We start from the raw sequence: 27,387 nt of genomic DNA, 5'->3' as shown, positions 1-27,387 counted from the left end.
CATGCAGTATTGGTTTGGCCTCTAATCTTCCAGACGTTTGACTGGAAGTTTTTATTTAAACCAGAAATAATTTCCGAATATCAGAAATCTCTATGGTTTCATCGTGTGTGTGTGTGTGTGTGTGTGTGTGTGTGTGTGTGTGTGTGTGTGTGTATACATATATATGTATATATGTATAGTTTCATCATACATATATATACATATATAATATATAATATATTTAAATGAACAAGATCCTCTTCAACCATGCCATTTGAGACTCCTAATAGCAAATTATAGGCGTTTTGTTGGTTCTATGAATTGAGTAAAGAATATCAGCTTCAGCGTAAGCACAGTATTTATCCGTACTACTCTCTTGCAAAGAATGGACCTCTAGAAGAATGTTCTGCATGCTTGACCAGGAACATGATTCTCATAAATAAAAAAAGTTTTACCATAAATGCTAAAATAATAACCATACTATAATCCTGATCTAGGCAGTTGTGTATGTACACACTTGCAGAACCCTTGTTTGAACATTGGTCTCATTTTAAAATCTTAAAACATTTTTATAGTGAAAATGTTTTTCCTGTTAACTTTTTGAGCATAACTGCCCCAGGTAATACTATAACTGGTTTTCTTTGCTGTCCAAGTCTGATAATATGTGGATTAAAGAATATGCATTTATCATTTATGAGTAAATTAAAACTTGTGACTTTCATTGGATGTGAGGGGACATGTTAATGATTTTGTATTATACTTTTCCTTTTAAGCTCCCAAAAAGTCTCGTGTAAGGTTCAGTAATATCATGGAGATTCGGCAGCTTCCATCAAGCCATGCATTGGAAGCTAAGTTGTCTCGCATGTCATATCCTACTGTGAAAGAACAAGAATCCTTATTCAAAACTGTGGGGAAACTTACTGCAACTCAAGTAGCAAAAATAAGCTTTTTTTTTTGCTTCGTGGTAGGTCTTCTCTTTATTAAATGTTTAGAACTTGAATTTTAAGACAATATACATGCCAGCAGTATCCTATTGAAACGTAACACTGTTAGGTTGCTTAATTAACTTTAAAACTCAGCTATCTGGCATCATTGGGGACTTTGAGTATCAAAGTCAATAAATGCTCATCATACCTCAAAGAATTAAATCAATACTATAACACAACAACTACTTATACATGTATATTCAGAATTTGGCATTGCTTCACAGTCAGGATAATTAATAGTTATTTTACACTATTATATATACAAAGGCTAGTAAATATCCAGATAAGAGTTTACTGTATGCATTGATTTTGTCAAATAAGTGGTTTTGTAGTTGTATAGTAAATTTGTGTAAATGTGGTCAAATATTTTAGCAAGTACTCATATAAACATTTCTACAGAATTTCTTGTATTATTTTTAATAGCTTTTCTATTATATTAATAAAGAAACTGAAAAATGTGCCAAAGATTTCACATAGAATAATCATATAGCAAATGCTATTTTGGAATAAGCTAGAATTAGACTTGTCTGAATTAGTGAAAACTGAAGTTTAGAATTTGATAATTTCGGGGCTCTTTCCTGTATATGTCATTGGGAGTAGCCTAATCCAAGGTTGTTTAGTATGGGCCTTTAAGATTTAAATTTATACTGAGCTTTTTTAAACACCAGGTAATGCAGTGCTAATGTCAGTATCATTCGCCTGATTATAAGATTTTTTTACTTCACAGTTTTGCCTCATTGCAGAGCCCATTTTTCTCCATCCTCTTCCTGAATAACATCTAGTTGAGTGATACCTTAATTAATATATTCACCAATACAAATCAAAAAATCATTGTGAGTTATGATAATTACATATGTACTAAAATTAAAGACATACATTTGGATTATGCTGTTAATTATTTTTTCTGTTTGCTTGTTTTAAATGAATGTAAGGCAAGACTAAGATTTATCATATGTTACTTAATTTTCAAATGACACTTGAGGTGAAGAATAATAAAAACATCTATATAGTAAAAGTTAAAAACAAAGGGGAAAGATAAGAGATTAAACAGGTAGTGTGAACAGGTAGTGTGTGTGTGTGGGGGGGGGTGGAAAGAAGCCGGCTGTGGAATGGGATGATTATATCAGGAACTCTCCGATTTAAAGAAAGAAAGCTACTTCTAATGAGCACACAATTCATCTTTAGGTAAATTGGTAAAAGGAAAGGCAAAAAGGAAAACTTCCTGAATTATACAGCTTATTGTCTATTAAAAGGAAATATTTCCCTTCATTAGATAAAGCAAACTTTTTTCCCAACTCACAACTCGAGAGAATGTGTTACATAAATACATTACATAGGTACTATTCCATATAGCGTGCTGATTTACAGATACGTATGTGCATACAAAAAACCTTTTAAAAATTGTGGTAAAATATACATGCTATAAAATTTGCCATTTTAACCTTTTTTTTTCATTTTAACCATTTTTAAGTGTATAGTTAAGTGACATTAGGTACATTCACACTGTTGGGCAACCACCTATCAACAGAACATTTTTCATCCTGCAAAACTGAAATTCTATATCCATTTAATAACTCCCCTTTCTCACCTCCCCCAGCCTCTGACAACCACCATTCTACTTTCTGTCTCTGTGAATCTGACTACTCTTAAGTACCTCTTATGAGTGGAATCATATACTGTTTTTCCTTTTTTTTTTTAAGATTTTATTTATTTGTCAGCATGCACAAGCAGGGGGAAGTGGTAGGCAGAGCAGGCAGAGGGAGAAGCAGGCTCTCTGCTGAGCAGGGGCCTCGAAGCGGGGCTGGATCCCAGGATCAGGACCTGAGCCAAAGACAGACATGTCACTGTACAGATATACCACATTTTGTTTATCTATTCATTGTTGGTCTGCACTTGGGTGCTTCCACCTTCAGTAGTCTTTAAAAAAAAAAAAAAAAACCTTTAGTAAATTACAAGAGTAGAAAACTATATTAGTCTTTAGTAAAGGCATTTCTGTAGAAAGTCAGAGTAGTATAGTCCAGGTATATAGCTTTTTGGAAACCTAACTTAAGAGTGATAAGCGTTGATAAGGTTTAGAACAGTGCTGTTCAATAGAAATATAATATGAGCCTCAAATGCAGGTATCATATGTGTTTTTTAACTTTCTACAATTAGAAAAAAACTTTTAATTACATTTTTAAAATTTTTAAAAGAGAAATCAAGAGAAACAAGTGAAATTAATTTTAATACTGTGTTTTTATTTAACCCACTGTATGAAAGATATTTTGATATGTTATCAATACAAAAATTATTGATGAGATAGTTTATATTTTTTAGTACCAAATATTCTAAGCATTTTATTTTCTATTTTAGTTTCCATTTCATTTCAATTTCAGTTTTTATTTCAATTTTAGTTGCTAAACATTTCAATTCAGACTAGTCACATTTCAGTTCTTCAGTAGCTACATGGGGCTAGTGGCTAGTGATTGTACAGTGCAGGGCAGAGGAGTTAATAATTCCTGTATTTGTCAGTCCTCCTTGAATATCTTTTGTCTCATTAGCACTTACGATATTTTAATTTTTCTCTGTAGAATATAATTTAGGTCATACAGTGTTTACCTAGAATTTTTTTATGATAAATTTAAAATTACCACTCATGAAATAATGAAATATATAAATTATTTTTGAAAGATTATTTATTAGTAAGTGGTTGTCCTCAACTGTGGAATAATGAAGGGAAACATTGTAAGGTTAATTTTTATTGGAAGGTAATTTAGATAGGTCTTCTTTTGTAATGAGAGTGCCTTGGGTTTGAGAACCAGAGAATGGGGAGAGGTGCAGTACAGAAAGGTCTTTCTAGAAAGAGTTTCTAGCTAATGATGATTTCTTAGGATTTTTGAATGTCTGCTACCTGAATGATCTGTCTTTATTTCTTTATTGTGCATTAGCAGAAACCAGTGGAGATTGTTTAGAAAATGAGCACAGTATTTATGTGTTAAAGTGGTAAGGAAAATGGGTCAAGAAAGCTAATTATCACCCTATAAGTATTGTCTGGTCTTGAAGATAGAGCTCCAAAAGATAATTAAGAGCAGAATATTCTTTTTTCTAGTACTTCATATATGTTTGATATTGCTCATCTTAGCAATTGCTACCTCATTTTCTTGTTTAGAAAGTCCAGGGAAATTATCTAGGAAGTAGGAGGACTACAGACGGCATCAAAATCACTTTGCCCTAGTTTTACTCTGGCTTTCATCTTGGGTACAGTGTAGACTAAATGGAGTCTACTAAACTCAGTTATCTGCTATCTTCCAGCAGTGTTCTGAGCATATGTCTTTGTTGCTTCGTTGAAGTGTAAATGCTAATTATAGTACTCACTTAACTACAAGTTCTGAGAGAGATCAAGAGATGTCCCTGTCTTAAGTCCCTGCCCTATTCTTCAGTGGAATATGATTATGTTTAAGTAACAGTGATGCCAAAAACAGTTAGATAAGCAGTTAATTTATTTTTATGGAGCCAGCAGTCTGCTTCTTAGTGTGTATATTAGTGACACTCATGCACATATGCACCAGGAGACATGCAGTAAAATGTTCACAGTAGCATTGTTTGAAATAGTCCAAAAGGATCCATCAACAGAAAAATGGATGAGTTGTGGTAATATGTTTTAGATATCTGATAGCAGTGAAAATATATGAATTTTGGAACCTCTCTCATACACACACACACCAGGCTTCATCAAAAAGAGGGCTTATTTCTTTTTCATTAAATCGTATTAGGCACAGTATTGAGAATATAAGAATATCCTAGCCTAGATGAGCAAAAGAAAAAAAATCCTTATCATTGGAAAACTTCCTTTAATTATATCCAGTTATGAGAACTCTGTATTATATCTCCAAACTGAGAATCAGAGAAACAATCATAATTAGCCAGCAAAATCACATTTTTCATTGGACACTTTTAAATTTCCGAAACGATTATGTCCTTTTATATATCAGTCTACCTAGCTTGCTATTTTGATCCATCCCCATAGGTGTGATCTTGTTCAATAGATTTCTCATCATGCTGTGTTCATCTGTACATATTTTAATATTTGAGAATTTCCCCAAATTTAAATTTGGTTTAGATAAACTTTAATAGAATGCTAGAAATGTTTGGATAAAGCAAATTTTAAAGTTGATTTGGTATTCAGTCTTACTCTCATTTTTTAAAAAACTGAATGCTAATTTTAACCAACTGTTGTTAATTTCTTAAGCGAAATTGAATAGCAAAGATCTTAGATCTAATTATAAATGCCCTCTTTTTAGGTCTGTGATTTTTCAATAGAAAGCAACTTTTAAAAGTTCTTAAATATTTAGAGGGGGAAGGAGGGGCCTATAAATTATGACAGATATAAGCAGGTCATTCATTAGGTTTCACTTTGTTTTCTTTTTCTTTAGTGGTTTCTGGCAAATTTGTCATATCAAGAAGCACTTTCAGACACACAAGTTGCTATAGTTAATATTTTGTCCTCAACTTCTGGTAAGAAATTTGTCTTCAAAATCTACATTATAAATTGAAATCTATTTTTCTTTTATATATATGTATATATGTATACACACACACACGCGCATATATATATATATATATATATACACACACATATACACACTTTTATCTTATTACAAATTATTACATTCATTCTAATGTACGTTAGTGTATTGTAACTACATAATATTTGTAGTTTTATGCTGTGGTATTGTGCTATTTATATTCCTTTTATTTTATGGTATATTTTTATATAACAACATTGAGGTTTTATAGGCTGGTTCTTTGTATTATAGTCATTCCTTTCACATTTTTTCTGAAGATCTTTTTCTAGACCCTTTGGCTAAATGTAATTGCTTATTTCAGAACCATAATTTACCCTATGAAAGATATTTATTTTAATATTGAATCATCTTCCAAATCTGGGAGAGGAGAAATATTTTTGAAGCTGTAAAAACAACTTGAGCACACATGCTTGATTATGATGAGGTCATAATGTTATTCTGAGTGCTCAATTTCACTGTCTTATTAGTTTAAAGTAAACGGGGCTATACTTAATCTATATTGTTAAAATAAGCATTGGTTTTAGTTTAAAGGCTGTTTTTGACAGTATTTAACCTGATGTATCTTTTTTCCTTATAGGACTTTTTACCTTAATTCTTGCTGCAATGTTTCCAAGTAACAGTGGAGATAGATTTACTCTTTCTAAACTATTAGCTGTAATTTTAAGGTAAGAATATAGCATAATAGCTAGTTAATTCTGTTTAAAATTTTTCTGGTAGTGACATAGGATAGTTTATATTATAGTATACTGTATAGGCAGAGAAAGATAAGGATAAAAAAAGGTTTTATATGGACAGCATGCTGCTCAGCCTGTGTCACATCCTTAACTAGTTTTCTAAATGTTCCTGGGGGGAGTAACTGGAAGGATCCCAAGGCAGCTTTGGCTCCCATTCATGGGAGGACAGACGGTATAATACTATGTATTGTACTGATGCTTACATTTAACTTAATGTGGCGACTTAATCCTCATTACCTCCAAGTCCCTATTTCCTTTTCCTAAAACAAGTCCGTTTTTTGTTTTGGTTTTGGGTTTTACTTCTACTTCTGGACATCACACATGCAGTCTTCTCTGATTGGCTCAGCCTCAAGTGATCTTTCAGTTATTTTCTGTATAAATCATTTGGCAACTTTGCATTACTGTATAACATTAGTATTGTCAATAACTGTATTTAAGTCTTTTATTTTTTTGTAACTTTGTATTTGTCATGTCTTTTCTGTGGATTATAAACCTTTAAAGGCCAGGACCTTGTTTTATACTTATTTGTGCCACCAACAGTCTAGCCTAGGGCTTTGCTTACCAACAATACCCAAAAAAGATGTGTCGGTTTGATAAAGCTGTTGTTTTTACTGAGAAAAAATTAGAAATCAGAGAAGGTAGTAGAATGATTTAATGGAGAGAATAATGTTTCTTAGCTGCCAGAACTGGGTTTGAATCAGAGCTTTGTTCTTTGTTTCTGTCAGTTCCCTTAAACTCTCTGAGAGGGGTTTTTAGTGAGAAAATGATGATAGTATCTACTTTCCAGCCTTGTTTTAAAGTTTGGAGGGAATGTATATTAAAAATGATTATCATGGGGACTGAGGTACTCTTATTATGATGTGTTTTTCCTTTATAGATATAACCATGGTAGTTTCCAGATGTAGGCCGGTTGACCAACTAATTTACTATTTAGATTTTATGACCACTAGAAGTTTCTTATATTGCATGATTGACTAATTGTTTTAGCCAAACATATTTTTGTATTGGGGAAATATATTTGTATCGGGGAAGTAAATGAGGTTTTATTCAACTTTATTCAGAATTCATGCAAATTTTTAACTTCTCTTTGTACTATATTAATAAGTTTTAAAAAAGAAGGAAATACTTATAAAATGTTAAACTTGTAAATATTTTGACAGAGTTCATTAAAGTAGATCTAGAACAGGGGTCAGTGGACTAAGATTAGCTAGCTTCCTAATTTTTTAAAGTTTTATTGGAATATAGCCACTCTCACTTGTTAGTATATTATCTATGGCTACTTAAGCACCATAATGACAGTTCAGTTGCAACAGAGACTATATGGTCTGCAAGCCTAAAATGCTTACTATTTGTTCCTTTAAGGAAGTTTGCTTGACCTGTGTTCTAGAAAAATTATTACTTAGAATTTTTTTGTGTATTTATTACATGTTCTTAATACTATCTTGAACATTGTTTTATACTTTGTTTTGAAATAACCTTATACAATGAGATTCAGTTTCTGAGGTATAAAAACAATTTGACATAGCAAAAATCTTGAAGGAAATCTTCTTAAAAGCTAAAAAGTCTCACTTCAAGAGACAGGGTACTCTCCATCTAAACTACCTGGAATTCAATCCTGCCTCCATGATTACTAGTTTTGCAATTTGGGGCAAATTTCTTGCCTCTTTCCTCACCTGTAAATTGGGAATACTAGTAAGATTTGTCTCAAAGGATTCTTATGAGGATTAAATGTGTTAAAACTTTAAAAGTGCTTGGAACAGTGTCTGGTGTATAATAGGTGCTCAATATATTTAGTCATTGTGATTATTATTATCTAAATGAAATTGAAACCTCTAGTTTCTGGTATGTTGTGGGTGCTCAATAAATAATAGCTGAATTTAAACAATGATTGTTTAACAGAAAATTATAATATTTAATTGAGACACATGAATACTTAATGTAAGGACTAGATTTGACTTATGATATAATTCCATAAGGTAAAAAAATTTTTTTTCATATTCTCCTATGTCACTTAGTTTTTTGGATCACTAGGTGAAAGAATTAGACTGGCTTTTAAAAAAATTAACACTATTTTATCTGCTTTAAAAATATGTACAATTACAAGATGCATAGAAATAGAAAGACAGTATAAGCTCCCTGAGAACAGGAACCACATCTGTTTTGTTTGCAGCTGTAACAGTGCTTAGCTCAATAAATAATAACTTAAAAATTTTTTTTCAATAAATAACAGTTGAGTGAATGAATGATCTCTGATTTCTCTACATCTTTAATTCAGTCTTTTTTCATCCATTAATTAATCATTTAAACATTTAAGGAGAGTTTTATTGCTAATTTAGGTTTTATTGGTAGGCAAGAGTTAGTGCTCTTGCTAGGTGTGTATGGATATACCATATGTATATCTTCAAAAAAAAAATTTGGAAGAGGGCTGACAAGTTGGTTACTTCCTTAACTGAAAAGCAGTAGGTAGCATAGGAGGTAAAAATACTTACCTAGAAGCAGACTGGCAAAGTTTCAGTCCCAGCTATGTGATTTTGGTCAAGTTACTTTGTATGTTTGTGTATTAGTTTTCTCAGGTGTAAAATGGTAATGGTAGTAGCAATAATACCTTTATTATAATAAGGTAATTTGTACATTTCGTGAGAATTAAGTGAATACAAGTATAGCACTTATACTGTCCCATTAATACTGTTAGATATTAATTAAATCACTAAATTCTTTGGGAATTGTAGTTTTCCCCAGTTTTGAAAGTAGTCTAGATCACTTGTAAATAATTTTTATCTTTATTATTAGCCCTTTTTAAGGAGTGTATTGTTTTGCTCATCAGTAATCCTATTATTCCCATAGCATTGGCGGTGTTGTGCTGGTGAACTTATCAGGGTCTGAAAAATCTGCTGGAAGAGATACAATAGGTAAGTATGTGTCTCTGCATTCTTTCTGTTAAGGGTATACAAGAAAGTTTTGTGCATGTCATTATTTGTGTCCTTGTGTGCATGTGTGTGCACACACACACACACGGAGGGCGGGCACTAATGGGGTCTTTTTTTAACTTTTCCTCTGGAAATAATGTAAAAAATTTCAAAAATAGTTCATAGAATTCTCATATAGCCTTCACTCAGATTCTCTGCTATGTACATAACTGCAGTGTAGTTATAAAAGTCAGGAATTAACATTGATTATAATATATGTGTATATATATATATATATATATATATATATATATATATATATATATATATATATATTAGAGAGGGAGAGAGACAGGGCCCGGGAAGGGACAGAGGGAGAGAATCTTAGTCAGGCTCCATGCCCCGTGCTGAGCCTGATGTGGGCTTAGTTTCATAACCCTAAGATCCTGACCTGAGGCGAAATCAAGTCACCATTTAACCGACTAAGCTACCCAGGCACCCCAACATTGATTATGATTAAATTATCTAGTTTGTATGTATATCCTTTTCACATCTCACAATTCTTCCCACTAATGTTCTTTTTCTGGTGCAGCATCACTTGTTGCCTTTAGTTTTCATCTCCTTAGTTTTCTTTAATCTGGAACTGTCCCTCAGTCTTTTTTGTTGTTGGTCTTTTATAACCTTAACACTTTTGAAGGATATGGTTGTTTTGTGGCATGTTCCTCACTTTTGCTTTGTCTGATACTTCCTTATGGTAAAATTTATGTTATGTATTTTTGGTAAGAATGCCATGCAAGTGATATTAGAAGTGTCCTGATCAATACATCATATCAGAAGGCACATAGTATTGTCCCGTTACTAGTGACTAGTTAATTTTAAGTTGGTGTCTGCCAGGTTGCTCCAGTGTAAAGTTATTAATTTTTTTCTTTGTAAGTAATAAGCATCTTGTGGGGAGATACTTTGAGACTATACAAATACCCTGTTTCTGTTATATTTGCACCCACTAATTTTGTGATTCACTCATGTTTCTTACCTGAACCATTTACTGTTATGGTGAACATTCAGTTTTGATCCATTGTTTAGATTAAACAATAACAAAGATAATCAGGGAACCCAGCTTAATGGCTTCCCTCGGGATACTTCGTTTAGATATTTGAAGTTCATTGAATGGAGAGGTGCTTTCTAAACCATCCCTGGTCACTGCCCAGTGAGCCATGCCTTGAACTGTATCACCTCTTTCTCACCCAGAGCAGCTTTGTTATGTGTAAAACAAAACATGTATTTGTTGTATATGTGTGAGAATTTATTGGCAGGCTTTCTTTTTGCTTTTTGAAAATGTTTTAGAATAATTTTTTAAAATAGATTTAATAAAACATTGGACTTTTGGATAATAAGTATTAAATGTGGTCACTTGGCAGACAGCACATTAATTCAGCTGTTTTTAAAGGCTTACTGAAATGTTTTTGAGAATGAGTTAATACATTAAGAGAACCAGTATTTATTATGCCTATACTACAAACCCTGTATTATGCTAGATATTTTAGAACATTAAAAAGTATAAGTAATGTGTTTGCAGTTTTCAAGGAGTTCTTGATTTTAATCATTATATGAGATTTACAAAATGAAACCAGTAGAGAATAAATAATACTATAATTAACCATGTAAGTATTAAATGGTCTAAAATAGAAGACAAGGAGGATGGAAACAGTGGAGGAGGAAGAGGATGCTTTGTGGCAGAAGGGGGAACTTTAACTGGGCCTTGGAGACGGTAGTGGAATATATAATAAAGATGATAGGTCACAGTGGGGAGGACTGTATAAGCAATGGTGTAGGGATAGAAAGAAATACTGTTAGGCCAGACGGTGTCAGGTGCCAAATTGTTTATGTAGGGGAAAATATGAAGTAGCATTTCAAAATTAAAAGCCAAAGTGTTACTTATATGAGTTTTAATATTATAACATGCATGTTTGGCTAGATCATTGGATGTTTTTGCATGGGTTTGTTCACTCTTTAAACACTCTTTAAACGTCCTATACTCCTGGAGGACATGGGAGGGGGTGGGATCTACTTTTATCTCTTCATATTTATGTACTTCTTGAAGTCACATCTGACACATAGATTTTAAATAGTGTGTGTTGAATGAGTTAATGAACAAATGATTTAACTCATGTTGATTTTTACAGGTTCCATTTGGTCTCTTGTTGGAGCCATGCTCTATGCTGTCTATATTGTTATGATTAAGAGAAAAGTAGACAGAGAAGATAAGTTGGATATTCCAATGTTCTTTGGTAAGAATATATTTACCTGTGAGGCCACTTTCTTTGAATGTTAACTTAGGGTTTTGTTTTTGGAGGGAATAAGGAAGCCTTTCTCTCCTTCTCCTTATGATTCTTTAAAACCGTCAGATTTTAGAGATTGTGAAGTCCAGTCAGTGTTTTCTCATACCTTGCCCTGCATGATTGTGTACCTCGGAAGGAATGCTGGTTTCCTCGGTGTGAGGTCAAGAAAGAAATTCCTCCTAGTGCCTTTTTTGCATTCATGTCTTTAGCCTGTGAATCAGATATTTTCTTCATTGATATGATAGAATTATGCTATTATAAGCATTGAGAGTATACGTGTTGTATTACACGTTTTGCTATTTTTGAATTGTTAGAAGCATGGGATTGGAGAAACTGCTCCCAAATGATATGTATAATACTATTCTAGTCTGTGTACTGTTCATTAAAACTCATGGGCCATTTAAAGGCTTTCCATTTGCATTTAAGATATAGACTCTTTTATGATACAGATTTTCAAATTACCCAATTGTAGTTTCTGGCATCAGTTCTTAATTTTGGTAAATAAAATACCTGATACGATTTATAAGCTCTTCCTTGCCTGATATCAGCTCAGTAAACAACTTGTGCTCTCTGTTGGATATCTGTAGATGTCTTCCAAAAGATACCTGTGTATCAATGGATAAAAAAGCATGGTGATGAAAGTTCAATGTGCAGCTAATAGGGAATCAGGAGACCAGGAATATGGCTGTTCTGATTTCATTGATTTCATACTCATCTGCAAAATGAGCAAATTGGACTAGATGAGTAACTTTCAAAGTGATTTGCGGAGGATCCTGGGAAGGGTGGGAAGAGGTGGAGTTGCATGCGTGGTTCTGGTTCTTGGAGTCCTTTCCTGCTTCAGCTGGAACAGCTCTGTTTTGTGGGGCTTTTGCATTATAATTTGTAGAAAAGATTTTTCTGCTAAAAAAAAAGTTTGAATATCTTCACTTAAAGATTAACAGAAACAAAACATTTGGAAAGCTGCCAGACCAAGTGATCACTCAAGTTTAAGTATGGAATTCAATTAATATACCTTAAATACGAAGGTAATTTTAGTGATGTCTTATTTTAGAGTCATAGGAAATTCCACTTGGAATGGAATGAAATGCTAATATTTTTTGAGTGTTTGTTTTTTTTTTTTTAAGATTGGCAGTTTTCAGGAAAAATTGTTCAGTTTACTGTTACTACAGTACACGCAGACATGTAACTTAATTGGTCTTCTTCATATATGATGTAAGACAGTATTGATTTGATGTGGGCTTTACAATAGGCAGGACTAGAAAAGTTAGGATTGGGTTGTGGAGGGTTCTTTAGGCATGGGGATAGAGCAGAGCATAACAGGGAACAGTGTGTAGGTCTATGTGATTGGACTGGAGGCTCACTTTATGCAAGAACAGGAGGATATGCAGGCCAGATTCTGAAGGATCTGGAGAATAGGTGGAAGCAATTGGGACCTTTGTCTTTAGGTCCAAAGGTTGTTAATTTATGTGGGATTCCGTAGACTATATTCGTAGATATAGTCCAGGGACCCCAAACTAGATTTGGTTTTTGGTAATGCCAAATTTTGGTGTTTTAATTACAACTTTTTAATGTTGTGTAAGCTTTTCAGGTCATGAGTCCCTTTTGTATGTGTCATTTTATTGGTTTTTTTTTTTTTAATCACTAGATGTCTTAAATTGGGTATCCCAGAAGCAGGATATGAGACAGGGATTTCTTATGGGTGATTTATTGAGGGGCAATCTGCAGGGAATACTGACAAGGGAGTAAGAAAAGCAGGATGGAGAAGGGGAAAGAACCATGTGGGCTCATGTATAATTGAGGTTTGGCCCAGTTCATGGCATGTCAGGAGCAGGAAGTGGAGGGGGCTGGTGAAGGAGCAGGTAATGTCTAGGTACCCCTCAGAGACCTTCTGGCCTTGAGCCATTAGGATTTCAGCCATGAGAGTGGCCTTGTGCATCCTTCATGGGTTAGTTGTGGGCTGTAGAGGGTGGGAACTTCATGGGAAAGGCAAGCTTGTTTGCTCTCCAAGACAGTTCTTCAGAGACAGTGGGTGGCTATAAGTCTTTAGCAGCAGATAGGGAGCGGATGCTCCAATCCTATTAAGATTTAACTAGGCATCCTAAATTCTAGTTTATTATTTAGCAACAAATATAAAATATGTATTTACTGTAATTTAACTTTCTTTTAAGAAAGCTCTATAGTTACCTAATGGATCTGTGATGTTCAACTGTATAGGAAGTGCAATAAAAATTACTATAAAATTGTAAATTTTTCCTTTGTAGTCTTTGTATTCACACGTAGTAATATGTAACCTTATATTTCTTTAATAATAATAGCAGCTTACCTTTACTAACTTTTTATGCCAGGTACTGTGCTATATTTTATAAGTGTTTCATCTGATTTTCCCAGTAATCTATTTAAGTATGATTTTACAGTTATGGATTGGAAAACTGAGGCTTAAAAGAGGTTTCACATCTTGTGTAAGATTTACAGTACTAGTGAATGGTAGAGCTGGGATTGGAACTCAGGGCAGTCAGACTGCAGAGCACACATTTTTGACCACTAAATGTTATAGCCTTCCTTTACAGATAGTCAGTCTGTATGACTCCTATGTCGAGGAGCTATTTGTGTATGTATGTTATCTCACCAGTTAGCTTATGAGCACCTGGAAGGCAAGAACCAAGAATGTATCTGGTTTGGAAACTTCCTCCATTATTCCCAGCAATACCACAGGCGCTTTAAACATAAATATGAGTTGAATCAGAGAGCAGACTCTCTACTTCCTCATAATTAATTTAGGCTGCATATCCATACACACAGATATACCAGTTATTTCTTAAAGTTTGAAGACACTAACTTATTAGTAGCTAAGGTTAACAACCTTTCCTTTTGAATTAAGTAGTTTATTCCATAGTAGTTGCTCCGTGCAGTGTAAATAGTTGAACTTTGAAGACTCAGTGACCACCAGTTGCTAGTACAGTTTTCTCTGTTGAGCTATCTATACATCTGACTGAAAGAAACAGAAGTTCCAGTTAAGGAAACCTGTTGGAACGCTTTGTGCAAGATCTAATGTTTTCTAATTATAGAGTTATAAGTTTGAAAAATTTAAATCTCAATTACTAACTGTTGTCTCTTTTATACATATTTAGGTTTTGTAGGTCTGTTTAATCTGCTGCTCTTATGGCCAGGTTTCTTTTTACTTCATTATACTGGATTTGAGGACTTTGAGTTTCCCAATAAAGTAGTATTGATGTGCATTATCATTAATGGCCTTATTGGAACAGTTCTCTCAGAGTTCCTGTGGTTGTGGTATGTACTGTTTATTACCCTATGATTTATTAGATACCTGTTCATGGACTTTTGGTTAGTTAAAGCGTTTATATTTCTTCTGTCTTCTGATGGCTCCTTCTGTGCACCTCCCCCCCCCACACACACACTTCACACTATTTTAATAACTCCACTAGAGCAGGAACTTTGTGTTTTAACATCTGTGCACTGATTGTATAGACTAATACCTTACACATAGAAGGAGCTCAATAAGTATTTGTTGAATAAATATTTGAATGAATGGATGCATATAAATGATCTTAAATTATAGAAGTGTTTTAAAAGTAGATGTTATATAAATGAAAGGTGTCATTATCTAATGGAGGTTTATATTCTAAATATGAATAACATGAGTTCTGAGTAAGAATCTAGGGAACTTAAGAGACTTTGGAATGTTTGGTTGTTCATAGACTTTTTTTTGTTTTATTTATTCTTAGGACTTTTCATATAAGTGAGCCAGATATGTAACCCTAAACCCTGATTAATTTGAGATGTTAACGTGCTTTGAAATGTTATATCAAATATGTTGATATGTGGTAATGACCCTAAAATAGTTTGAAGACAATATCATGTATGGAATTTAAGAAATCTTTCAAATACAGTGCTTGATACTTAGTCATGTTTCTGTCTAACAGGAACCGAAAAAAACCCCACAAATTGTACTTAAACTCCTAAATGGATTTTATGATATGCCAATTAAGACTACTGACTAGTTTTCCCTTGCAAAAGACTGAGTAGCCCTTTCCATGAAGACTTCCTTAATGCTCTACCTGTACTTTTCGCCCTCCTCAATTAAGGAAATTTCTCTGTTTTCTTCATATTCTTCCACACTTACTCCCTTTCATGTAGTACTTAAAGATATACTTTATTTTGCAGTTAATTTACGTACTTAAATTTCTTTGCTGATCTAAAACTCTTTGATATCAGAATCCGTTTGCTCATTCATTCTTCCATCTTTCATTATGTATATTTTAGGTGCTCAGTTTTTTTAAGCAAAGAGTTACATATTTTATTTTCTATATTAATATGTATCATATACTCTCTCTCATCCTGTTGCTTCTTTACTATCAATTCTGGTATTCCTTTTGTTCTCATTTCTCTTGCCTCTCCCTACTCTTGGTTCTGAACAGATAGAACTACTTACTGGTAGTTTTTTGATTGAACTCTTGAATCATGAGGGATTGTTGATATTCAACCATTTTTTACTACAATTATGTACTCACTGTATTTTAATACAGGTTCATGTTTTCTAGGAACTTTAGTTTAAATTAGACAATTTCAAGGCAAATTAATATATTTGAAAGCAATTATTAAATTTTTCTTTGGATGTTAGACTAGAGAAGGGTTTATTATGATGCGTATGACATTAAGACTCATAGTAAACCGGGACTGTGTCACTACAAATATTAAAATGCTCATTCTTTATTGAGAGCTACAGTTTTAATTAAACATATACAGTAGAGAGTTTTACTATGTTTAGCAGAATTTAATGTAGGCTTTAGGGAATGATCAAGTAGGAGTTGTGACATGTAATCCCTCTGTGTGAGCTTTTTTAGTTTGCTCCCTTGAAAACTTTCCATTTAAATAAATAATAACATGTTTTGGAATTTTTTTAATTTAATTTTTTGAGAATGAAAAGAATAGTATATACAAAACTATACAAAAGGGTATACAACGAAAAGGAAGTCTTATCTCTCTTTCACTTTAAATCTCTGTTCCTTTTTCCCAGAGGCAACCATTATTAACTTCTAAACCTTCTACAAAATTTTCTATACATGCAAAAGTGTATATCAGTCTCCTAATCCATCCCCAATTTGTCTTATTTTTAACACACAAATGGGAACATACTATGGATATTGTTTTGTACTTGTTTTTTTTCACTGATTGTTTTGTAAATCTTTACATATCAGCACTTAGGCTCAATTCATTTTTTAAAGCCTGTGTAGTGTTCTGGTATATTATGTTCCAATCCATTATGTGACATACTGGGTAGAACATAATGTGTTTTACCCGTTCCTTATTGATAGACATTTTAAGTTTCCAGTTCTTTGCTTTGTAAAGAAAATAGCATTGAATATTCTCCTATATATATCTTTGCATGTATATGTAAGTGTTCTGTAGGTTAAATGCGCACAGAGTCAGTCATAAGGACTTTACATTTTGATAGAGAATTGCAGTATCATTCCCCATGGAGGGAACACAACTTATATTCCCAACTGTGTATATGAGTATGTATTGTAGAATAGTTAAATTGGACACTTGTAGTCCTATGTTATGATAAATCCATCCTTACCTAAGATGGATTTTTCAGGACCTCAAGAAGGTTTATTTTTCAGATATACTTTGACACTCAAGTGTTTAAGAGTACTAATGGTGACAGCTCAGTAGCAGTAAATCAGTCAGTAATGAAACAAACATATCCCTTAAATTCTGGGTGTTCTTGGCAACAAAACAAGTGTAAGAAGCATATCTCTATATATTTTACATCTTTTTAAATCATAAGAAAATACACATTTAAATCAGAAGCTATAATCTGCATGTAGGACGATTCCCTTTTTTGCTGGGGGGGATCAGGGCTATTGTATGTTTACCTATAAAAAGTACAGGAAATTTAAGCATACATAATCCAAGTGCTGAGTAGTAAGCTACAGATTTCAAAGTGTGGTTGTGAGCTTTCTTTGTAAATTAAAGATGTGTAGTTTGTCACTCATTGTTTATTTAAAAAAAATTTGAGGTGCACTATTAAACCCATATACTGTACCATTTGTATAGATGTTGAATGATAGCACCTAGTTCTCTTGTCTCAGCATTTCCTAAAGTGTGTCCCTGAAATGATAATAGATGATAAAAGGATTCAACCATCACCTAAATTGGGAAAAGCTGGTGTAAGTCAAACAGTTTTCTTCTTAATACCTTGTTTCAGACTCTTCATGATTGTACTTTGTGTTATAAATCTCTAAGAACATACGCCACATTAAAAAAAAATTGACCTCCTGAACTGTCTTTTCACAGAGCAGCTCATGTAGTAGGAACCACTAACGCTTGAGTTCTCTTTACTGTACTGATAAGAACTAATGGTACAGTCTCTGTTGAATATGTTGAGTGACACTTTATTGAGAGATAGGCTCTTTTATTGCAGGACAGTATTAATTCTGTCATACACCGAGCTAGAATTTACTAGTCTAGAATTTCCATGGGTCTGTAGTCCTTATTATATACATTTTGGTTTTATCTTGGCTTATAATTTCTTTCCTTCCTTCTTCCCTCCCTCCCTTCCTCCTTTCCTTCTTTCCTTTCTTCCTTCCTTCCTCTGCCTGCAGTGTGGGGCTCAGACTCATGACCCTGAGAACAAGAGTGTCATGCTCTACTGACAGAGCCAGCCAGGCACCCCTTTTTTCTTTTTATACACTCAAATTATTAGTCTGTATAAATGGCTTATCTATTTGGTATAATGCTTCCTTTCGTTTTTTTCCTTCAACTAAATAAAATGTGCAGAATGATATTTCAGAATTTGATACCAACATTGATAGTTCAAGGTGAAAATAAAATGAAGAACTTAGGTTTTGGTTAGGACAATTGCTAGAAAAAAGGAAAGCAACAAGGAAGTATCCTTAAAACATTTTCAGTTCTTTTCAATGCTAAGCCAAACGAAAGGAGCAACACAGATCTGAAGACTATTTTAGTTTTCATGAGGGTAAGATATTTTTGCTTTGGTGACAGACTCGTAAGTTGGCTTATCACTTTCTTAAAAGTCTGTTTTGTGAAGTATTGTCCTGCAGTTTAATAAAGCTATTTTCTTTGTTAGCTAAGTATCATCACAAAACTTTAAGAACTCTTTTGACAGTTTTATAAAAAATATTAATGAAATAGAAGCTGTACATCTGAAGTTGATTAATATCTGTAAGTATATCTTGAAAATAGCATAAGTGTGTGTGTGTGTATATATATATACACACACACAAAGTACTTGGACAGTTTTATTCTTACATATTTGGATTTTTTATATTTGAAGGTGAACTTTAAGAATCATCGTAGTTACTTTTGTGTCTCAGTCTGTCCTAAGCTTTTGTCTTTACTCCTGATCTTTCATGCCTGTCTTTTCTTTGGTTGCTTTACTTTTTTAATATGGAAATGTATATTTTCTTTTTTTCCTTTTTAGGGGCTGCTTTCTTACCTCATCATTGATAGGCACACTTGCACTAAGCCTTACAATACCTCTGTCCATAATAGCTGACATGTGTATGCAAAAGGTAAGGCAAACTGTTTATTAGATATTTCAGATGAATTTTTTTTTGAGAGAGCATGTGCAAGAGAGCATGAGTGGGGGGAGGGGCAGAGGGAGAGAGAGAAAATCTCAAGCAGACTCCCCGCTGAGAGTGGAGCCCCATGTGGGGCTTGATCTCATGATACTGATGACGTGACCTGAGCTGAAATCAAAAGTCAGACACTTAACCAACTGAGTCACCCAGGCACCCCTATTTTAGATGAATTTTTAAAATGGAGATAATGAAAGTTAGGGCATGTGATTAAATTATAAGCAGTACAACCATGAATAATAGTTGATGCCTGCTCTGCCTCTCTAAGGTGCTTTACTATATAGATATATCAAAAGTACCAAAGAAATGAATAATCTCTTACATTTTTAACTTTTCTTTTTTTTTTTTTTCTTAATTTCTAAGTTAAGGACAGTATCTTTATATGTAGTTCTCCAGTTTTGGAGCTGATTATTCCACATTTCATTGGTAAGTCAGTGGTATAGAATAGGGGATGGGATATATTTTATTATTTAAGTAGTGGTGGTTTGATTTCTAGGATAAATTCCAAAGATTCCTTAATACTGTGATACTATTACAGATATGAGCAACATAGGAATAATGTTTCTTAGCAAATGCTCGTTTCTGTCTGGACTTGGGAGGGCAGGTGCTCTGTCCCTCTTCTATGATATCCTGGTCTGGATGCAGGGATTTTTTTTTTTAAGATTTTATTTATTTATTTGACAGAAGGAGACACAGCGCGAGAAGGAACACAAGCAGGGGGAGTGGGAGAGGGAGAAGCAGGCTTCCCGCGCAGCAGGGAGCCCGATGTGGGGCTCGATCCCAGGACCCTGGGATCATGACCTGAGCCGAAGGCAGATGCTTAGCGACTGAGCCACCCAGGTGCCCCAAAGATGCAGGGATTTTTATGATAAACATTGGCAATGATAACATCATGGAAAAGAGAATCCCTCCCCACAGCATGAAGGGAGGAGTTTTTTTAGTGCTTCTGGGGGTTAACAGAGAAAAGAGTCATCCCATATATACAGTACTAAAAGATGTAGTCACTTATCACACAGTTCAAAGTTTACAAACTTTTGAGTTTTTGTTTTGTTTTTTTAAGAGAGAGAAATAGTACGAGCGGGGAGGGGCAGAGGGAGAGAAAGAGAATCTTAAGCAGGCTCCACGCCCACCTGGAGCCTGACACAGGGCTTGATCTCAACACGGGGCTCAGTGACACAACCCTGAGATCATGATCTGAGCCAAAATCAAGAGTCGGATGCTTAACTGACTGACCCACCCAGGCTCCCCTGAACTCCCAAGTATTAAATAACAAAATGGTATGTGGGTGTATGTGTGTATGTGGTTTGGTTTAATAAAATTTTGAAGAGGAAATACTTGAAAGCCCAAAGGCTTATAATATGTAGAAGTTATAATCAGATTTTTAAAGCGATTTTTCTTTAGATCTTTGTGCAGTTCTTAGGATAAAGGCAAAGTAGTCTAAGTGATATGTATTCTCTTTACTTAAAAAACAGTTCTGTGCTAGTATTTACTTTGTTTCATGGCTCAGTAAATTCTTATTTATTTGTCATGGTTAAAAACAGAGAGCTTCTCCTTAATTGAGAATTATCTTGTGTACCATACATTTTCAAAGAATGTGAACATTATAAATGGACATAACACTAAAGTTACACGTCATTAGATTCTTTACAGATTTGAATAATATTCAGGTCCTCCCACATCTCAGGATCTTGAATATCAATCAAACTTGCTCTAGTGAAACTGGAAAAGTGTTGTTGTTAGAGGATTTTGGTAGACTGCTGTGTAAATTAATGTTTCTGTACTATATTTTGAAAACATCAGCTTTTGCAGATTTGAAAAATAAAAATTGAAAGTTAATTTTAGGATTTTTTTTAAACTGTCACAGGGGATCTAATTTTATTAAATGATTATGTAATTTGTTTAATCAAATATTTTAAGATAGGGCAAAACACAAGAAAAGGGAAAATGAAAATAAGTAAATGATTGAATAATTACAAAAACGTAACTAGGCCTTTCTCTATTGTCTTCACATCTAGAATTAGACAACCAGTTAAATGAGTCAGAGGTGGGCCTTTGGTGGGTGGGAATTGAGGGTAGGAAGATACCTTCTGGGAAAAGTGACAGGGTGTGCCCCAGAGCTGTAATAGAAACAGGAGAGGGGCACCTGGGTGGCTCAGTCAATCTAGCAGCTGCCTTTGGCTCAGGTCATGATCCTAGGGTCCTGGGATCCAGCCTGGCGTCGGGGTCCCTGCTTGGCTCCCTTTCTCTCTGCTCCTCCCCTCTGCTCCTGCTCTCTGTCCCTGTCTCTGTCTCTGTCTCTGTCTCTTTCTTTCAAATAAACCAGGTGAAAAAAACAAAAAACAGGAGAAATCTACTTTCATGGGGTTTTTTGATTCTAATAGCCTACTGTATTTATATATAGTTTCTAAAATTTTAGCAGTTATCAATATCTTTTATCGTGCCTAAAATAAATTGTTAACCTATTTAATATAATTGATATTTTGTGTGATAGGAAGCATCTCTGATTATATTCAGATTTATATTCAGATATATTCAGGTTTTAGATATTTTTTGTAATGTAGACAATATTTTGTTAATAAATGTCTTCATTTTGAAAAATTGTCTTCATAGCTTGTTGGAAATCCAATTAGACGTTTTTTATTATGTGGCAACATAAATAACTGCATTGTTACAGGTGAACTTTAACAGTCAGCTAGGGAGGGTTTTACCTACCTTTACAAAGTTTGCTTTTACTCAGTTATAAAGTAGGGTTTTAGTTGAATATTCATGAAGCCACTCTTACCAACTATATCTGCATTTTTAACTCTCATTAGTCATAGTTTTAATACTTTTTCTGGTCTTGGGTGCACTTTAAGTGCATCGTGGCTTTTCTTGATTATATATATATTCTGGCACATATTCCCAGAATATGTTATACCCGTAATTTGATAACAATGTGAAGGGTTTTTAGTTTCTCTTACTAACTGCTCTTTCCTGGGTCTTAGACTGACAGCCTGTGTGTGTATCATACAAGCAGGACATGCATGTTACAAGTTGTCAGTGATTATTCTTATGTTAGGCATTTGAGTCCCTCATAAAAATATTCTCTTAAAACCCTTTTACTCTGACTAATGGTGCTGTGAAATAGAGTAGCACCCACCAGAGGGAGTCTTGCCTGTGATTCTAAACCTCACTTTTTTTTTAACACTTAAAGAGGGCAAAAACAGTTTTTCTTTCCTATTTTAAAGATAGGAGTTACTATTTTTATCATTATTTGAAAGCAGATCACACCAGTGGGTTGCAGTAAGTCTCAATCCGTGCAGTCTTCTTTGACAATTGTTTTTGATCTTTGCTGAACCTAGATGGTAAAGGTAAACTCATAAAAGGAAAGAATGATTTTTTTCTTCACCTTATGGCATCTCATTATTTTTAATTTTCTTCCTGATAAAATGATGGATTTTGATGATATCTGAGGGGCTCCTCACCACTGGGGTTCTGCTTGCTGCTTGTCTTCTCTGGCTCACATTACTTAATAAAAGTAGTCCTGTTTGTCATCTTTATTTTACTTAGCATGATTTCCTTTTGAAATTTTTCATTTGTTACTACAGAAACAAACTAGTTTTAAGAGTCAGGATTAGAATTTGTTGCAAATTGTTAATAAAAGGTTTGCAAAAATTACACTTAAGAGTTTATCTGTTTTTGGTGCTGTCTTCAGGAAGGAACTGTAATATATCACAGCATATCACAGCATGTTGTAACATATTTTTTAAAAATGTGAGTTTTTGAAGGTGACTTTAGAAACTGAAGTGGGGAGGATCTACTTGAGAGTCAGCAGTAATCAGTAAAGAAAAACTGGGCATTGTGATGTGGAAGACAAAGCTTAACGTTTTGTAATTCTGCTCTCAGATGTACTACACCTAATAAATGAAAAGCATGCCTTCTGGCTTTCCTTTAGGCCTTTTCCTAAGCAAGATGTATTTTGGTAATGTAAGCACGTGGAATCATACATTGAAGTTCTGAATCCTCATATTTGATAATAACATAATAATATACTGTCAGTGCTTAGTATTCTCAGTGTTTTAACTTATTCCTGCAGATTCTCACAAATGGAAAACTTACATAAAGGAGAAAATTGTCTTAATAATTGTGGGTTGTTTTGTTTTTCTCTTTTATTTTTAGGTGCAGTTTTCTTGGTTATTTTTTGCAGGCGCTATCCCTGTATTTTTTTCATTTTTTATTGTGACTCTCTTATGCCATTATAATAATTGGGATCCTGTGATGGTGGGAATCAGAAGAATTTTTGCCTTTATATGCAGAAAACATCGAATTCAGAGGTAGGTTTGGTTCCAATATAAGTTTTAAAAAATATATTCCTTGCTAAATAAACTGGAAATCATACGCTGGCCTAATTTTTAGACATTTTGTGAAGAAATAATAAAAGATTATAATTTGTATGTGTACTATGCCAGGTAAAATAAGTTGTTCAGATCCTTTGGGTGGTAAAACAACTACTTAAAAATGTTTTGATTTATAGGTAAAACTAAGTGCTTACTGTTTTGCTGTAATGAATTTAAATGTTGAAAACTTTCACTGGTGTGAATAAAATTTATAATAAAATATGATAACACTGCCTCAAATCTTTTTCAATTTCTTTCTTTTTGAAAAGATTTTTATTTTTATATCCTATTATAAAAAGAACTTGAGGGCGCCTGGGTGGCTCAGTTGGTTGGGCGACTGCCTTCGGCTCAGGTCATGATCCTGGAGTCCCGGGATTGAGTCCCGCATCAGGCTCCCTGCTCGGCAGGGAGTCTGCTTCTCCCTCTGACCCTCTTCCCTCTCGTGCTCTCTATCTATCATTCTCTCTCAAATAATAAATAAAATCTTTAAAAAAAAAAAAAAAGAACTTGGGGCAAGTTGTTGGGAAATCTTGCCCTAATCTTAGTTCTGACCTCAGAGATTCAGACAATGGAATAGATAATTTTTAAGGGCTCCTTTCAGTTCTAAAGCTTTCCTTAACTATTGTCTTAATTTTTTTTTTTTTTTAAGGGTTCCAGAAGACAGTGAACAGTGCGAGAGTCTGATTCCTATGCACGGTGTTTCTCAGGAGGATGGAGCTAGTTAGCTGTTGTCTGTAGTCCAGGTTTGTACATTAACTAGCATTAGTATTGAGTAAGGTTCTTTATTCCTGTAATGATCAAATACAGAATTGGTTTTTCCTAATTAGCTTTTTCAGGGGCAGTATAGTCTAGAGGGTAAGGGACAAGCTCTAGAGTCACACTGCCTGGGTTCCAATTCTAGCTTCTCCCTGTACTAGCTGTGTGATCTTATGCAAGGTTATTAACCTGTCTGTGCCTCAGTTTTCTTATTTGTGAAATGGGATTACAGTAGTCCCTCTCTTAAGCTTATAGGAAGTATTAAATGCTTGGTAAGTTTAAACTGTGTGCAGATGAAATGATGCCAAGTTTAACTATTACTTTTATTCATGCTAAGAATCATCATTTTATGTAATGATACATTTTAGAAAAATATTTTTCCCCTAGTATAAAAGTAAAACATGTATTATTTTGGTGTATTTCCAGTCTTTTTCCTATATATATGTGTCTGTGTTTTCCATAACTAACATAGTGGATATCCTGATTCTTTGTGTTTTTTCACTTAATGTTTCAAGAACATTTCCTCATTCTTAAAAAATTTTAAGAAATATTATCTTTTATATTTATGACATGACAAATGAGTACATGATATTTTATCTTTCACTGAATGAATGCTTGAAATACATCCAACATATATTTTTGGCATGTATAAAAGTGGTTATGTATTCATTTAGAGTGAGAGAGCACAGTAAATTACTGAAATTCGAGAGATTCAGGTCCTTTTATATTGAAATGTTTCCTGATAGCAACTGAGCTTCCCTTCCTCACCTAGAACATTGAACAACTCCTGTCGACTCCTTGCACTCAAATTGGTCTTTGAGTCTTAAGTGTCACTGTCTTCATGGCAAATTCACCTCTAACCTAGGGCTGATTGTCTTGGTTCTGGGTTTCTTTGGTCATTTTTTATTCTAGCGTTTATTGTTATGATGGTTATATGTGCACATAGTTCAGAGAGTTAGAATTCTACAGATTTTTTGTACAAAGCATCTGCCACCTGCCCCGCACTGCCTGTCCTGCTTCAGTTCTTGTCCTACTCTGAGGAAGCACTTTAAACTCTCAGCTGTTTTGATCCCTGCCGCCCCCCCCTTTAGGCATCATCAGTCGATTTTCCCACTTTGGTAGATGAGAATAGATTACTTTCAAGTTTCTCCCTCCTTTGCCTCCGCCCCATTTGCCTGCCTTCCCACCTCTTAATCCCTGTATAGTTATTGTATACTTCTGGATAGCTAGTTACCTTGTTATGATTATATAAATGTTACTTTTACCTGAGTCATGTTGGATTGTGCCTGGCCTTTCCCCAGTCCAGAGACCCTCTGTTTACCCCTTTTAGAGAATACACCTCGTATCTTCTCCTGGGATGGAGAAGAGGCACTTGACGAGCTGTGAAAAGTAAGGCAGGGCATCTGAATGTCTAACTGCTTTTTCTGTAAACCATGCTAATTTTCCTGTTTTTAGTTGTTTCTTCACCCCTCCTTTTAGAGCTATCTGGTTGGCTGTTGTTTTCTTGTCTCTGCTCTTCTCTTTGTCCATGTGATTTATTCCTTTAAAAAAAAAATCCCTTTATTGTCCTTCTACTGAGCTTTTGGGGACAGTGTGAAACTAAATATGTTTACTTGCCATCTTCAAGTTAAAAAAAATACATATAGTTATTCTTTAAGCTTTTTAGTACTATAATGTATGCATACTCTCCCTAGTATGCTGTGCATTATTCCCATGTTCACACTCATACCCACCCCACCCAGGCGAGGACTCAATATTTTTGGAAGTGAGAGCTAGATAATGCGGATATAGTGAAGATGGACTACAATAATGTGTAAAGGACAGGTGTGGCAGGAGTCTTTGTCTCCGTGAGGTAATGGTGGAGTATGCCATGGATAAAACGGTTACTATGCAGTCTTAAAGCAGCGCTGCCTGTCCGCCTTCGACATTAGTATGGAACTAACTTCTGTGAGTTTTTAGTACTCACCTCCAGTTCCACTAACCAGCTGTTAAGTACATAAACTGTGTTTGATATATTTTTCAATGTTAAGATAATTTGCTTTTTGCAATATAAACTAGAAAATTAAGGCTATGACAGTTGGAAACTAATGATGATTGTGTGTTTGTTTTTATTTTTAGCTTGATAATGGAACATTATGCAGCGAAGAGACAATCTCTGGCAAGTTTTTGTAGGAAATGTTTCAGTGCCTAGTCTGAAAAATAACAGTTTCAGTTCTTTGGAACTCTAAAATATATTTTCCTCATATCTGTTTTCTTCATTTCATAATGAAGTACTTTGCTATGTAGCTGTGTACATATCACTACAGTTATAGGAATTTCCAATCCACAGTCCCTCTAAAGGACCAACCTGCCTTACACATCTCAAGGAATTCAGCTGATTGAAATAATTTGAACTAATCAAGGAATAAAATTCTGATGTTCTGGAGACTTTATTTTCACATATTATTTGTTAAATGCTGGACTATATTATGAAAATGTTTTCAAGAAATCATTTAAGTATATAGATCAGTGTTTCTTAACAGATAAAGTGATGAAGTAAGCTGCCTATAATAGGTACGGACTATATTTTTGAGTTTCATAGAATATTGCGAATTAACAACACAGAAAAAATGCTTAATTTTATGCAAATGTGTCCATGTAAATTTAGTGGGACTTTAAGGAGAATCCATATTTGAGAAACGTCTGGTTCACTCACACTACATAAACTGTATTATCCTTTCCTAGCATTAGGTGCCTTGTATTTTAAATCTGTGATAAACTATGACAACTTTTTAAAGGGGAAGTATTACTGTAAAATGAAGAATTATGTATTTCTAAAGGCTCTGTTGCTGTAAATTTAATGGATAAAGCTCTGCTTAATTAGAGTTTTGAAGAAATATTCTCTCTTCAATTAAGACGTTTTCATAATGGAATGATTTAAATTGAAGTGAAAAACTTAAAATAAAATGTTTATATATGTATTTGTGTATGACAGATCTATTAATTGGTTTCTGATTTTTTTCATATATAAACGCCCAATTATTCTAGAACTGGATGCCTCTAGTTTTCCTAAATAAATGTTTAATGGCTAAAATACCAAAGAAGGTAAAAAGAGATTCTACTTTAAAAATTTCATTTGAATTTT

General features: G+C 34.0%; 1 protein-coding gene across 1 annotated transcript in view; it reads left to right on the top strand.

Moving 5' to 3' along the window:
• SLC35F5 (solute carrier family 35 member F5) overlaps positions 1-26,688 on the top strand; it is a 37,325-nt gene extending 10,637 nt beyond the window's left edge. Inside the window, exons 7-16 of the mRNA XM_028101362.1 lie at positions 753-943; positions 5,378-5,459; positions 6,108-6,195; positions 9,109-9,173; positions 11,354-11,458; positions 14,638-14,797; positions 18,975-19,065; positions 23,290-23,444; positions 24,157-24,250; positions 26,382-26,688. Of these exons, the coding sequence (XP_027957163.1) occupies positions 753-943; positions 5,378-5,459; positions 6,108-6,195; positions 9,109-9,173; positions 11,354-11,458; positions 14,638-14,797; positions 18,975-19,065; positions 23,290-23,444; positions 24,157-24,232 (1,013 nt within the window). The 3' untranslated portion in view covers positions 24,233-24,250; positions 26,382-26,688. The remainder of the gene's footprint in view (positions 1-752; positions 944-5,377; positions 5,460-6,107; positions 6,196-9,108; positions 9,174-11,353; positions 11,459-14,637; positions 14,798-18,974; positions 19,066-23,289; positions 23,445-24,156; positions 24,251-26,381) is intronic.
• Positions 26,689-27,387: the final 699 nt, after the last annotated feature.

The sequence above is a fragment of the Eumetopias jubatus genome, unplaced genomic scaffold (assembly GCF_037043125.1).
Source record: "Eumetopias jubatus isolate StellerSeaLion01/CBP00866 unplaced genomic scaffold, mEumJub1_p1.0 scaffold_3, whole genome shotgun sequence".
NCBI classification, from domain to species: domain Eukaryota; kingdom Metazoa; phylum Chordata; class Mammalia; order Carnivora; family Otariidae; genus Eumetopias; species Eumetopias jubatus.
This window is presented reverse-complemented; position numbering and strand designations above follow the sequence as displayed.